Below are 14,503 nucleotides of genomic sequence, written 5' to 3'. Positions count from 1 at the left end.
GATTCTGGAGCAAGATGAATTAAAATAGCACTTTCTTTCAGTTCAGTAGTCTGGAGTACTAGCTCAGACTAGCTCTGTATGTGTCTGCGCTTGGGCAGATGAATCTTCACTCTTGCGAATAAACAAGAGCTGTGTCACAGCATGTGGAGGGAGTCTTGTCAGCCACCATTCTTTGGAGGAAGCCAGTAATGAAGGAGAGGCCGAAAAAGTCAAGATCTTCTCACACCTTTTTTTGTTTGTTTGTTTTCCTGTGAAACAAGGTTAATATTTCCTTTCTTTCAGAGGTAGAGAGAGTTCTGGTGTTGGGTTTCTGTTGTTTTCTTGGTTTTTTGTTGGTGGGTTGATTGGGTTTTTTTGCCATTGTAACTGAAGGTTTGCAAGATAGTCTAATATCTGTTGAAATTAGATGGTGTTAATTCTGTATATCCTACTAATAAGTATTAACGGTTCCAAATTTTTCTCACCAGTATCTTTTGTCTAGGATTCCGAGATCACAAAGAATTTTTTAAGTATGTTCTCATTGACTGGGAAAAGACTATAATTCAAGAAAATTTTCCATAGATGAGATCTAAGTTTCAAATAAAATTTATTATTCTGACTGAGGGGAATGATATAAAATTATTTGTGTATTAATAATTGCTAGTAGTGAATGAGCCCATGCTAAAGATACTGCATTTTGTGCAAAAAGATTAATTCCACAGACATTATCATTCCAAAATGAAGATGATGATGTCTTTTTCTGCTGCCACAAGTAGCTTCATAATAAATTAATACTGAATCTAATAATTAGTACTTTGGTACTGTTTTGAATTACCAGTAGCAGAATCACTTGTGTATCAGAACATAATACTGAGGTACAGTTCTGGGTCACTAATTAGTTCAATCGTAAACCAGGCTGTGCTTGGAGACACATGCACGTGTTTGCATCATTTGCAAAAGTATTTGTATCTTAACTGGCAATGAATGGTCCACCCATTTCACAGAACTTCTGATAACTTTCCACAGGTTGGGCTGAAGATGTACAGTTTTCTGTAAGATGCCTGGTAGACTGCCAGAGGAACAATAGAGGAGAGAAAATTAAGATTGATTGAGATTGATTAAGATTGATTAAGAAACACTAATTATGTTGTAGTGTAGTTTGCTATGCTAAAGTGTAGAACGTAGTCACCATGAATCTATAGACTTTGTCTTAATCTTCTTAAGCATTTACCTCATAGCATTTTCAGGTTTGAAATTAGTGTTTTTCCAGAGTAATTCTTTCTCTTGCTCAGCTTGCACTTTTGCAGTACATAGAGTTCTATATATCTTTTCCCCTGTTTTGTACTTTATTTCATAATCTTTTGGGTTGTCAAAACAGAATATGCTTCAGAGACTTTCATAACTCATGAGGAAGATAGCATCTATATAAATCCATTCATCTGGATCCTTTTTTCTTTTAAACAAAATTTGAACTAGCTTCTTAAAAGTCACAAGTAGTTTACAAATGAGGAAAGATTTTAGTTCACAGACTAAATGTCTGAGAATGGGTGAAAAGGCTCTTGTGTCTTCAATGAGCAGAAAAAGCAAACGATGTAGATACAGCTTGTAGATATAAGCTAAAGAAATTAAAGCATAGCTTGTGACTAATGTGTGTGTGGTCTGCAATCACTAAACACACAGGTTTGGAGTATTGTTCCAGTTACAATATTTAAAGTCAAAGTTTCAAAACATTGGATTTCATTCTTACAAGCTGATTTTCTGTTGATGTATTTCTGTTCTTTTAAGCTTCTGCTTCTCATTTTACTAGTATAAATTGAGGGGGGCCCCCATTACCCTTATAGGCAAAAGTCAGTCCTATTCCAAATGAATCACAAATTAGTTTGTGCAAAACTACCATTTCTATGCAAATGACTGAGAACAACTGATGTGCCTACTCACACAAAGCAGATGAAATGTGGGTTTAGATCCCTTTGAAAACCAGTGTGTAAGGGCCACATCTGTCTGTAGTCTGTATACTGAATTTCCCTTTAATTTCTTCTTTCTCTCCTTGATATCAAAAGGAGCATATGGCCTTCTGTTTTTTAAACTGATGAGAGTAGTTGATATCTCATGTCATGTCAGCTCTTAGGAAGTGTAGTGTGCTATTCCCCTTGCAATTGAAGTGAAAATGGTGATTCTAAGCAATTTCACTGAGAAAATTAAAGGAGCAAGAGAATGGAAAGTACACAAGTGCTCATCTGAGGAATGAGTGTCTCTGACACAAATGAAAGCAAAAGACTGAAAAACGTGTATTGTTTTGGAATGGACTATTTCTAAAAAATTTGTATTGGCTTTATCAGAAGATAAAACTATAATGAAGAGCCTCCATAGTGGAAAAAAACCCCGAGACCCTGAGAAAATCAGAGCAACTGGCATCTCAGTGCTGCTGTGTAGTGATTTACAAACTAGTTTTCTGCCTGACTACTCAGCCCCAGAGCAAAATACTTGCAGAAAAAAAAAGAAAAAGAAAAAAAAAAAAAAAAAAAAGAAAAAGAAAAAGAAGAAGAAAAAGAAAAAGAAGAGGAAAGGAAAAAGAAAAAGAAAAAGGAAGAGGGTTACATTAAAGGAAGGCTCTAGTATAATACTCATGAAGTAGGACATTTCCCTCACATACACAAGGACAAATTCAGCTCATCAAATTTGTCTTCTGTGCCCCTTGACAGCAATGACATACAAGGCAAGGCAGCACAGGTTTGCTGATTGATGGCTTGAATTTGTTCAGAGCACATATTACTCCATTTTCATCACTGCTGATTAGACTGGATTTTATAAATATATGTTTTAGTATATTTTCCATACTGTGCACAATTCATATGCTTCCCTTTACCTTTTGACTTCAGAAGTGCCTTCTCACACTTGTGGTTCTTCATGCTACAAAAGTGACTCTGTCAGCCTTAGCCAGTGGAAAAAAGTTTCTAAAAATTCTTGTTCTAACATTTGTTACCAAGAGTTAAACAACTGGTCTCCCCTAATCAGTGGTTACCACATAAAAGATAGTCCAGAAGAGTTCACAAGAACTTATATGAGAAGCTATTTACTTTCAGAGAATGAGCAACAAAACATTTTTTGCATCCTACAAGAAGATGCATTAAGGATTCCATACTTACAATGAAATAATCTAATATTAGTGTATTATGTTAATATCTTTTGGGATTAAGTTCCATTTATAAGCAATGTTAAAGATAGTGTTAAATTACTGAAAGGTCCTTAATGAGTGAGAACTTCTTTGAAGCAAATTGAATGCCTAAAATGATGAATTGTCAAAATTTCTAACTGCTTTTACTAATGTATATAAAGAGTTCTTAACATTAATACTGTGTAACACATACCCTTTATAAATAGGATTACTACGTTACAATTGCATTTTTTACTGTGAGTTTTGGAGGGTTGGAAGCAGTGCATTTGGGCAGTTTTTTGATACAGGAAAACTCCCAGATATGAGTCCTGAAACACAGAGAGCTACACCACAGGCTGCACCTTCCACCCCACTGCTGCCGTAGGAACCTGCATTGATCCCCACCTAAACTCTTTTCTGAAAGGAGAGTAATTTCTGTCTTCCCAATCTTTGACATCTTTTCTAGTTGCAAATGATTTATTCCCAGTAATTTCGTTTAATAAATTGGCATGCATTTCTCAATCTATTGCTAGTCATGAGTTTGCTGAGCAAGCTTATTGACTGTATAGTCTTTGAAGATGAAAAGTATTATTTGCATTCTGTTTCTGGCAATCAGGGTACAGCCAACTTTCCACAGACATTTCAATTCTGAAGTCAGTATCATGAGCTTCAGGAAATCCTACTCTGTAGAGAGTAAGTTTTTGTTCTTCTAGAGAGCAGAACAGGATTTCCGCCATGCTGTGAAGACTACAGAGGATTGTGGCAGAGGAGTGGCTTAGGACCCACTTTACCTTTGCTTTTTCATAACCTCACAGACTGTAGGTAGTGCAACATCACTGTGTCTGTTACATAGACAATCTAGTTATAGCGAACTGTAACAAAATTGCTATTACTAGCTTTGTAATAGGTTTGTGCATATGCATATTTGTCTACATATTGTATGCAGTATTTGCAGGATTTGTCCCTACTTATACAAAGAAAATAAATATAAAAGCAGGTCTATTTATTTAGCTCTAAAGAGGACAGAAGAAGGTTAAGTTTCTTTGTGTTGTGATCACAAAAAATGTTAAAAGATTGATAATGAGGGTTAAATATTTGCAAAAACCCAAAATATACATAGGAGTGTATGCCCAATTGTGAAAGCTCAGCTCTTTGAGCAAATGAAGCTAATATCCAAGCCTGGCTAAATGAATAAAGAGAGAGGAGGATGCAAGAACAGCACCCTATCACATTCAAACAATTTCAGCAGAGAAGAGGGGGAAAAAAGTTGAGTAAGTAGAATCAAACACAATGGGTAGAGGTAGAAATTCATCACCAATCACCTGTGCTACTCAGTCCCCCAAAGTAAACAATTCTTTTAAACAGATATAAACAGTGGAATGTATTAGAATTTTCTAGTGCTTGTCTCAGTCTTGTTGTAGATTCAAGTCTTGCTGTCTTTGCCAGCAATGTCATCAAATTGGAGACAAAATTAGGTAGAAAGAAGTATTTTCAGAAAATTTCACAAGGAATAGTATGGTCATCTCAAAGGATTATTCCAAAATCACATCACAGAGTTCTCAAGCCTTTGTCCAGATGACCTCTAAAAATGAAAACTCAAAAGATAAAGCACTTCGAGACTAATGTGCATTGACAAGGCAGAGAAGGAAAGTTTTGCTAAGTCTGTTTGCACAAAACCTTCAGTTCACTGTTTGGAGTTCCTCTCTGATGTTATCTTGTCATTGATTTGAAAGACTGAGGCATGCATTCTTCTCCTATCTTCATTATAGAAGTGTTGTTAAGTTTAAAAATTGTGGGGAATATTGCTTCTTCCTCAAATATTTAATCTGTAGTATTGGATGAGAGAATATCTGTAGCTTTATCTCAAGCAGAAGCTTTGGAATTGTTTTGGCAAGGTCAGCTTTGCCTCAGAAAAAATTCCAATTACCATTGTGTCCATCCTTCAAGGGTGTCCCAGATTAGTATGAAATTCTTTCCATATACAAAGATCAGCAATAAAGTAATAACATTTATAAGTTTGTCATTGGAAAACAAGAAGCAGAATAATTCACTTCTAGTTGTTGGGATTTACAGACAGCATTTGGAGTGATCATTTTCTGAACACAAAATGATTTTGAAACATCAGTGAGGGTGATAGCAGATGGCTAGAAGTAAATGCACTAGAATGAAAAAGATGAAAGATTTGATAAAATATAGTGAAAATCTTCATGGCTTATTTAGTCAGAGAGCTTGCTAAGATCACCTCTTTGATGTCTAACCTAACCTTTAACCAAGAATTGTTGGGCATAAGAATGCCTGCCTGCCTTTGATACCTTTTTTAATTTGGCTCCAGAGTACTCTCATGAAGGTTTCTAACCTCTTTCCTTTGGAGACTTTAAACCTAAAATGAGCATAACATTATAAATTTATTACAGGGACCAATAATAAAGAGGTTGGATTAGTCAGCAAAACTACTGTTTTCCACTCAATTTTTCTGTGGTAAAGAAATAAGAATTTGGTAAAGATCATCACTAGCTTGTCTTTTTTCTTTGCAAATTAACAAATTATAAGGAAATGCAAAAACTAAGCAACTATTTTAAAGTTACATGCCAAAATATTGCAGTTTAACTTCCCTTAAATCAATTAATGGAGTAGAAGGCTAATATAACTGATTATGAAGAAAAAACCCACACGTTTTATTACATTACTAAAATACCATGTTTATTTGTTGTTATTCCAATGTAAATATCAAAGAAAAATTACTAAGACTTGCCTTTTTTAAGAATTGTAGCTGACAACTTGAAGTCATCGGTACTTTTTCAAAAGCAAAGTATACATCTTCCTGTAGTCTACTAGTCTGAGCTTCTTTATATGTCAACAATGATATTAAAAAATACAGATTTTTAAATATAATACATCAGCAGCTTCACTGTAATACAAAAATAATAATTCCATAAAGTATTATAGATCTTTTAATGAGTGTGTTATTAATAGCTCTTCCCCAACACAGGTGGCCATCTGTGACTGTTTCACCATCTGTGATTGCTATTTCAGTTTGGGAGGGGGAATAGCAGTGGTGTTGGGCTGAATATACAATATAAATTAATAGCCAACTCTACCTACTGCAGATTATTAATTTGTATTTGATTATAAGTACACACTGAATGAGAGAAAATTGGTTTCTTTGATTTGTTGGTATAACATGGGTTTGGGAAATGGCCACAGGAAGCTGAAAATAAAATTATGTTGCATTTATTGTAATCTGAAACATGCAAAAGTTGATGTGATTTAGATGAAGAGCATGACAAGAGCTTAAATGGTACTTGGAAAGGCACTGAATGTTTCTTTAAGGATCTATTAAAAGTGATGTGTTGATTATTGTGGTTTATTAAGGCTAGGTAACCACAGCAGCAAAAGAGGATTGTCAACACTTTTAAAAAACTTCTACAATTTGTTGACACAATATTTGAATAAACTGGGGAAGTAATAATTTTTAAACTTCTAATTACATTTAATCTTTTGACTTCTTGTCTGAGTGAAGTAGAATTTAAAAGAAAAATAGCTTCTTTGAGATGAAATTCCATTTTAATTAAATCAGTTAATGCTTGCTGAAGTGTTCTGCTTGCCTGCAGAGGCAGAAGAGTCAAATTGGTTTAAATTCTTTCTACTTCCCTTATTAAACTGTTCTAAAGTGTTTCTGTATTTCTCTATAAACATGACTGGATTCTGTAATGCAATTGTTTTTAGTGTGTGCATATTAGTAGTGTATCCCTTTTTCTTTACTAAAGTACAATTTGTAAGAGAGATAGGATACAATTTCAAAATCATTCAAGTGCCATTTCTTAATGTATCTATGTTTTGTGGGAGCCTAAAGTTACTTCAAAGCTAAAAAGAACCTTTCCAAAACCCTAGTAATTTAGTGTGCAGTTTAGATTCCATCTAACCATTTGTGTTGCCTAGCTTTCTAGTTGATGAAGAGAGATAGTCATCTCCAAGAAATGGTTCATCACCCTAAGGTAGATCTGATCCTTTCCTAAATGATGGTCAATTGACCATTAACTGTGGGGAGGTCTGTAAATGTGGACTAAATGAACTTCCTATATTTTTAGACTGCTTATTTTTGCAAGTTTTAAGCTGTAGCTTTGGAACTAGAACAAATTTAATATAAGAAAGCCTTCAATTAACTGCAGAAAGCTCGTGTCACTATTATAAAGCACAAGAGTCTTCCCTGAAAATATATGTGTATCAGCAGAGGTGAGCAAAAATTATAAGGACTAGAATGTCCTACTTTGGTATCTGGATTTCAGTACTAGTCATGGCTTCTCAGTATGCACTTGCTGTCTGCCTCAAACACGTCTATTTATTTGTACAGATTATACATATATTTATATGTACATTTATAATTATATGTATATACATATATGTATACATGTACGTTTATATAATATATATTTATTAAATATTATATAAAAGGAAGGTGTGTAGATCTCTATATATTCCCTTCCCACACACTAAATCGTTGTATATATGAATGTATAAGTAGCAATTAAAAAAACCTTAAGTTACAATCAGTTCAATTTCAGGGATATAAAGAAAATTGTCAGTCTTAGGCTAAACAAAGTCCTAGTGAATGTCACTATTATTTTGCATTAGGTTGCTTATTTTCTTGAACTTTATCAGACTAATGCCATCATTCTTTGATGCTGTTTGCTTCTTTTTCACAAATGCCACAAGCTTCCTCTCCATTAGAGAACGTATTAAGATATAAAGCCATACGATGAAAAAAAATTAGAAAACCTTGTGACTTATGTGAAATCAAGCCTCTAGAATAGTGACTCAGTCTTTTGTTGTTGTTGTATTGTTGTTGCAGACAAAAGGTTCTTCAAGTATAACTCCATCAGGAACTCAAAAGAAGGTGAAGAGGACTCTGCCTAACCCACCTCCAGAAGAAGCAACACCGGGAACTCAGTCGCCATACACTTCTGTGGGATCAGTTTCACGCAGAAGGATTTGTAGGACCACCACTATGGCCAGAGCCAAAATTCTTCAGGATATAGACAGGGAATTGGATCTGGTTGAACGTGAATCAGCCAAGCTTAGGAAGAAGCAAGCAGAGCTAGATGAGGAGGAGAAAGAAATAGATGCCAAGCTGAGATACTTGGAAATGGGGATTAATAGGAGGAAAGAAGCCTTACTTAAAGAAAGAGAAAAGAGAGAGCGTGCCTATCTCCAAGGAGTAGCAGAAGAACGTGATTATATGTCAGACAGTGAAGTTAATAATACCAGGTCAACCAGAATAGAAACTCAGCACGGTTTGGAAAGACCACGCACTGCACCCCAGACAGAGTTTAACCAGTTTATGCCACCACAAACCCAGCCAGAAACCCAGTTTGCCCCTGCTACAAGCCCATATGGTCAATATCAGTATTCATCTCCTGCCCTGCCTACTCAAGCACCAACTCCGTTTACACAGCAGTCACATTACCAACAACAGCAGCCTTTGTATCACCAGCAGGTTTCACCCTATCAGACCCAGACAGCTTTCCAAACAGGAGCTACTATGTCCTTTACTCCACAGGCTCAACCTCCACCATCTCAACAGCCATCATACCAGCTTCCATCACAGATGATGGTGATACAGCCAAAACCAAGACAAACTACATTATATTTGGAACCTAAGATAACAACAAACTATGATGTAATTCACAATCAGCCTCTCATGATAGCACCAGTTTCAACTGACAGTAATTATCCAGTTTCCCAGCTGGGCAGTAAATACTCTACATTGGACTTAAGGATAGGACTAGATGAGAGAAATAGCATAGCAAGCAGTCCTATATCAAGCATATCTGCAGATTCATTCTATGCAGATATAGACCACCACCATACACCCCGAAATTATGTGCTGATTGATGATATAGGAGAACTTACTAAAGGAACAGGAGCACTTGGTTCCAGTTTTAGCCTCCATGAAAAAGATCTGACTAAAACAGATAGACTGCTTCGCACTAGTGAGGCCAGGAGAGCACAAGAAGTGTCAGACTTCCTAGCACCACTGCATACTTCTTCTAGGTTACATTCTTATGTTAAAGCTGATGAAGATCCAATGGAGGACCCTTATGAACTCAAACTTCTGAAACACCAGATAAAACAAGAGTTCCGTAGAGGTGCAGAAAGTCTTGATCATCTGGCTGGCCTGTCACAGTATTACCATGCGGAGGGCAGCTACAGGCATTTTCCAAAATCTGAGAAATACAGCATAGGTAGACTTACTCTTGAGAAACAAGCTGCTAAGCAGCTCCCAGCAGCCCTCCTTTACCAGAAGCAGTCAAAACACAAGAAAGCTTTGATAGATCCCAAATTAACAAAGTTTTCACCTATCCAAGAAAGCAGAGACCTTGAGCCTGACTATTCGAGCTATATGACTTCTAGCACTTCAACACTTGGGGGAATTACTACTAGGGCAAGGCTTCTTCAGGATGATATCACTTTTGGCCTTAGAAAAAACATCACTGACCAACAGAAATACCTGGGACAACCACTGACTTCATCCATTGGAGCAGGCCTTGGGACTGCACTAGGCCCAACAATGAGATCCACATTACAAGATGAAGCAGACAAGTCTTATAGCAGTGGTAGTAGATCTAGGCCCTCATCTAGACCCTCCTCAGTTTATGGGCTTGATTTGTCATTGAAAAGGGATTCTTCCAGCTCTTCTTTGAGACTGAAAGCTCAAGAAGCTGAACCCCTAGATGTTTCCTTTAGCCATGCAGCACCTTCTGGAAGAACTAAACCCACCAGTCTACCCATTAGCCAAAGCAGGGGAAGGATCCCAATAGTAGCGCAGAACTCAGAGGAGGAGAGCCCACTGAGTCCCGTTGGCCAGCCAATGGGAATGGCAAGAGCAGCAGCTGGACCCTTGCCACCAATATCTGCAGATACCAGGGACCAGTTTGGATCGAGCCATTCATTACCTGAGGTCCAGCAACATATGAGGGAGGAGTCACGGACTCGAGGCTATGATCGAGATATAGCCTTCATCATGGATGACTTCCAGCATGCCATGTCAGACAGTGAAGGTAAATTAGGCCTCAGACTGGTATCTTACTATCACAACGCAAATCCTCATTTCTACGCATGTGTCTAATTTTGTTATACTGCAAAGACTTGTTCTTTTTTCTGTTCCTTGGTGCATCTTCTGTGTATCTACATTTTTTGGGTTTGTTTTGTTTTGTTTTATTTGATGTTTTTTATTTTATCCTTATAGTGGTTTCTGAATGGTGTTAAGCTATTCTAGCATGCTCATTGTATTATTGTTGATTTGCTTTCCTTTTGGATTGCTTGGGCATTTTCCTTTTCATGTGTGGCATCTACCTTTCTGATGATACTGTGTAGAATATTCCGTGTACGGTACATACCTTACCATCAATCTTTATGTGTAGCCTTCTCCAGTGACTGTGAATCATTGAACTTCCTTGCAATAGTTTTTACTAGGATTTGGAAATAGTCTCCCAAATCCTCTAAAAAGCTCTCGTAATTTTATTTGCATGAAATTCCGTGGTAGATTTAAAGAACTGATGATTCCATCTCCTGATGCACCACTGTAGATCTGCATTTATACAGAAATAGTATGTTCATCAAGCTCGTATTGTGTGTTAGAACCATATAGAGCTTAACATGATAGCAAAATAACATTCTACATATAGTATGTTAAAAGCATCCTGTCATGTGGAATTTTTGTGCATTCAGAATTGTGATAATGTAAGATAATTTGTCATTTGGATGATGCAAGACAATCTCATCCTTCAATAAACTTGCATAAAATATTTTACTTCTATTGATGGATTGTGCAGCATAGCTAGTTTTGTATGCACCCATACAATATATCTGCCAAATAAGCACAAGACTTTATCTCACTTAGGTTCATGAAAGGAACCTTTCTCATGTATTATTAATCGTCCAATTAAAAATGTTTCTTCTGAATAATCATCAGAATGTTAAAGCTGATGTGAAGTACTAAATAACTGCAAATTATGTATCAGTTTTGTTGGAGTCAGTTCAGACTTAATATATTCTAATTTGTTTTAAAAATCATAGTCAGTTTGAAAGAAAATGAAATTAATATGTTTGAAATTGTATGCACTCCCTTAACTTTTTCATACGTGTATTTACTGCACAATAAAAGAGACTTTGCATGCTCTATATTGTCTGTAAATGGCAATGATTGTCTCAAAAGACACATTTGCATGATTATTATGAAATAGTATGGTTAATTTTTCAGGTTTGTATTAACCTCAGGGTTCATTACTGCACTATTACTTCTCTGCATAAGATGAGTATTTCATAAGAGTTAGAAAATGTAATCTGTTTCTGTTGCTGAATATTACAATGCATTGAAGTGTTTTGTTTTGTGAGTTTAGAATCATGGAATTCATTTAGATTGGAAAAGACATTTAAAATCATTGAGTCTTTTGATATTTTTAGATGTTTACAAACTCCACATGAAGCCTGTGTTTCAAAGGAGGTTCAGAATTATCAGCCTTTCTTTTATCACAAGTTTAAATCTTACCTTTGCTCTTAAATTCTTAGCACATCAAGTCCTGTAATTAAATATGAAGGCAGTTGAAAAGAACTCCCTCAGTAGCAACTTGTATCGTTGTTAAATAAATAAACATATATATATATATGCTTGTCCAAGGCATGCATGTTACATCTTAGGTTTAACATATTTTAATTTTAAATGTCACATATTCTAACTGTTCACAGGTTCCTTATTAGACTGACATGTCCCTGAAAACCAGGGTTTCCCTTCCCAGCAATTTATTTCTAATTTATATCAAGCTTTTGTTTCTTCACGAATAGCTTTTTAGATAGATAGATAGATAGATAGATAGATAGATAGATAGATAGATATAAAGTCTTGGAAAATCAAAATGCTTTTTGACATTATTTTTAAATATGCTGTTTAAGAGCAACTAGCTTGAATTGAAAATAATTCATACAATTTGCATATAAGATAAAAAATGCTCCAAAGAAGCCATTACTGTTCCTCACAAAGTTATGGCCTTCTTTTCCCCAGACTGAAATCTTTAGTAACCTGACAGCGGACAACTATTCTGGAATGTTGCATCCAGCCCTTTAAAACAATTTTCTTTGATTTCCTTTAATGAATCCTTATCAACACCATGCAGCAGTAACACAATCAGTCTTAAGCACTATCTTAGGAAAATTCTTGTGCTAAAGCTTTTATTTTCACCTTTGGAGACTTTTAAAAATTAATGTAGGTCAAAATATTAAATTTACATTGTTTTTCTTCATTTCAAATTGAGAGATATGCTTGACTTTCTGTTTATTTTTATGAGTCACATTCCATCATAAACACTAGGAGATTATATGAATAGGACTTTGAAGTTAAACCTTCTGGTTTTTACTCAGTACACCAACATACTGTAACAAATCTTAAAACCATGCTTCAGCACAGAATACCTACAGCAGAATTACATATATCAGTGTCATTAGTGTCAAAAGAGAATGACATCCAGAGGTTTTCACTGAAAATAAATAGCATTAGTACCATGCAAGCTCTGATCCAGCAAATAGCTCTTTATTAACCCCAAAGCTGCCACAGTTTCCACAAACTAGTATGTTGAAGATATGTTCAAGGATGCTGAAGCAGGTTATAACTGTAAATAGTCAAAATGTAAATAGATACGATATGTACCTTTTCTCACCTGAAGGATTGTTTTCGGTTTTTTTTTCCTTTTATATGCTAATTTTTTAGTTCTACTGTAGAGTTAAGAAGTTTAACATTGAGGTGTGAAGACATCAAGACCTAACACAAGCTTGACCCCTTGTAATTTTTCATTTGTGGGATTTAGAGTGATCACTATTAGTTCTCTATCAATATTGCCTTGTTAAAGAGTTTGTGATTAGCAGCATGGAACCTTTCTGACTCCAGCAGGAGTTTTTAACAGGTGGAACCATCTGGCTGCGTATTGGTAGTCTTAGAAAAAAGGATGTATGGTCCATGGCTGTCAGTGATTCATCTTGGCTGTTCTCACATTTCCAGCTGAAGCAAATCCCAGCTAATCAAGGCAAAACCAATTAATTGTGTGTGTATGTACCTACGAGTGTGGCGTGTGTGTGTCTAAATACACATACATACATACATACATACCTTTTTTTAATTTTATATAAAGTACAAGCATTCATCACAGTCTGATTAAAAAGTAGGTTGCTCTGAACTGCAGTATGGTGTGCTACACGATGTGCTAGCTTTTCTGAAGAAGAAATACAGCAGAAGTTATTACACCTGAGAGAGGAAGAGAAAAAAAAAGAGTCTCTTCTGCTCAGCTTATGACACAGATTGCAATAGTGATCATTAGAAACTGGGGGCAGAAAAATGCATTAGGTTCTTCATGTAAGCTTCCAGAAGAAGTTCTTTCAGGGTGAGTTATGAACCAGCCTGGCATGGGCAGGCACCAGTCAATTGACATAAATATATGAAGTGTGAAGGATTTGTATATTAGATCATAATGGTTTATTGAGAGCAATTAATCAATAATTGATCACTAGTCAGACAATCGTCAACCTGTAATAATGCTTCTATTTAATTCATCTATGCTGATCCAAATGATATTTTCAAAACATTTCATACTAGATCAAATTTGTGCTCAGTTAGTAAGAAGCAGACTGCATATAGTATCTTAACAAAGATTAAGAATGGTTGAAAGACCTAATATAATATAGGGTGTACTTTTTACCACATACAAAATATTTTTTTTTTTTTAAATCATGCATATCTATTGTTATTCTTTTTGGAGGAACTTAATAAAATAATAGTTAAAAGCCAAAATATTGTTTTTCCTCCTACTAGATTTTTTTCCCAATTACTTGCTAACCCAAGTAGATCATGGTTATAATGACCAAATAGACTAAATAGACAAGATTATGCACATTACTAGCATTTTTCATATAAAATTCTCTTCTGTGTCATGGACCAATTGCATTCATTCATGTTGCTATGGCAACACCTGACCTGTTTAAGATTTGCAATTTCAGGTGGTTTTTTAAAAATAAATATTGTCTTTTGAATTCCAAATTTATCTTGATTAACAAAGCATAAAATTCATACTGTTATTGCAGTCTAATTAGCACTGTTGTGGTTTACACTAATGGGCAAGAGAGATGTAAATCTGTAGGTTGCATAGTGGAAATATTAAATACATAGGAGCTGATTCTGATCCCAGTGGAGTGAAACCTGTGTCAGCATAAATTTGTTTATTTGCAAAACTGATTTCAATGAAATGGTGTTATTTGGCCCCCAAAGGGCATCTAATGCAATGGATTTTGTGCAGTTTTAGAAACCTGCAGATTTAAGAACATTAGACT

The 14,503-nt window shown here is 35.5% G+C and overlaps 1 protein-coding gene across 1 annotated transcript in view; it reads left to right on the top strand.

Annotated features, from left to right (window-relative positions):
• PCLO (piccolo presynaptic cytomatrix protein) overlaps nt 1-14,503 on the top strand; it is a 286,482-nt gene that overhangs the window by 151,333 nt on the left and 120,646 nt on the right. Inside the window, exon 7 of the mRNA XM_071734051.1 lies at nt 7,983-10,191. Within this exon, the coding sequence (XP_071590152.1) occupies nt 7,983-10,191 (2,209 nt within the window). The remainder of the gene's footprint in view (nt 1-7,982; nt 10,192-14,503) is intronic.

Source organism: Heliangelus exortis, chromosome 1, assembly GCF_036169615.1.
Source record: "Heliangelus exortis chromosome 1, bHelExo1.hap1, whole genome shotgun sequence".
Classification (NCBI taxonomy): domain Eukaryota; kingdom Metazoa; phylum Chordata; class Aves; order Apodiformes; family Trochilidae; genus Heliangelus; species Heliangelus exortis.
This window is presented reverse-complemented; position numbering and strand designations above follow the sequence as displayed.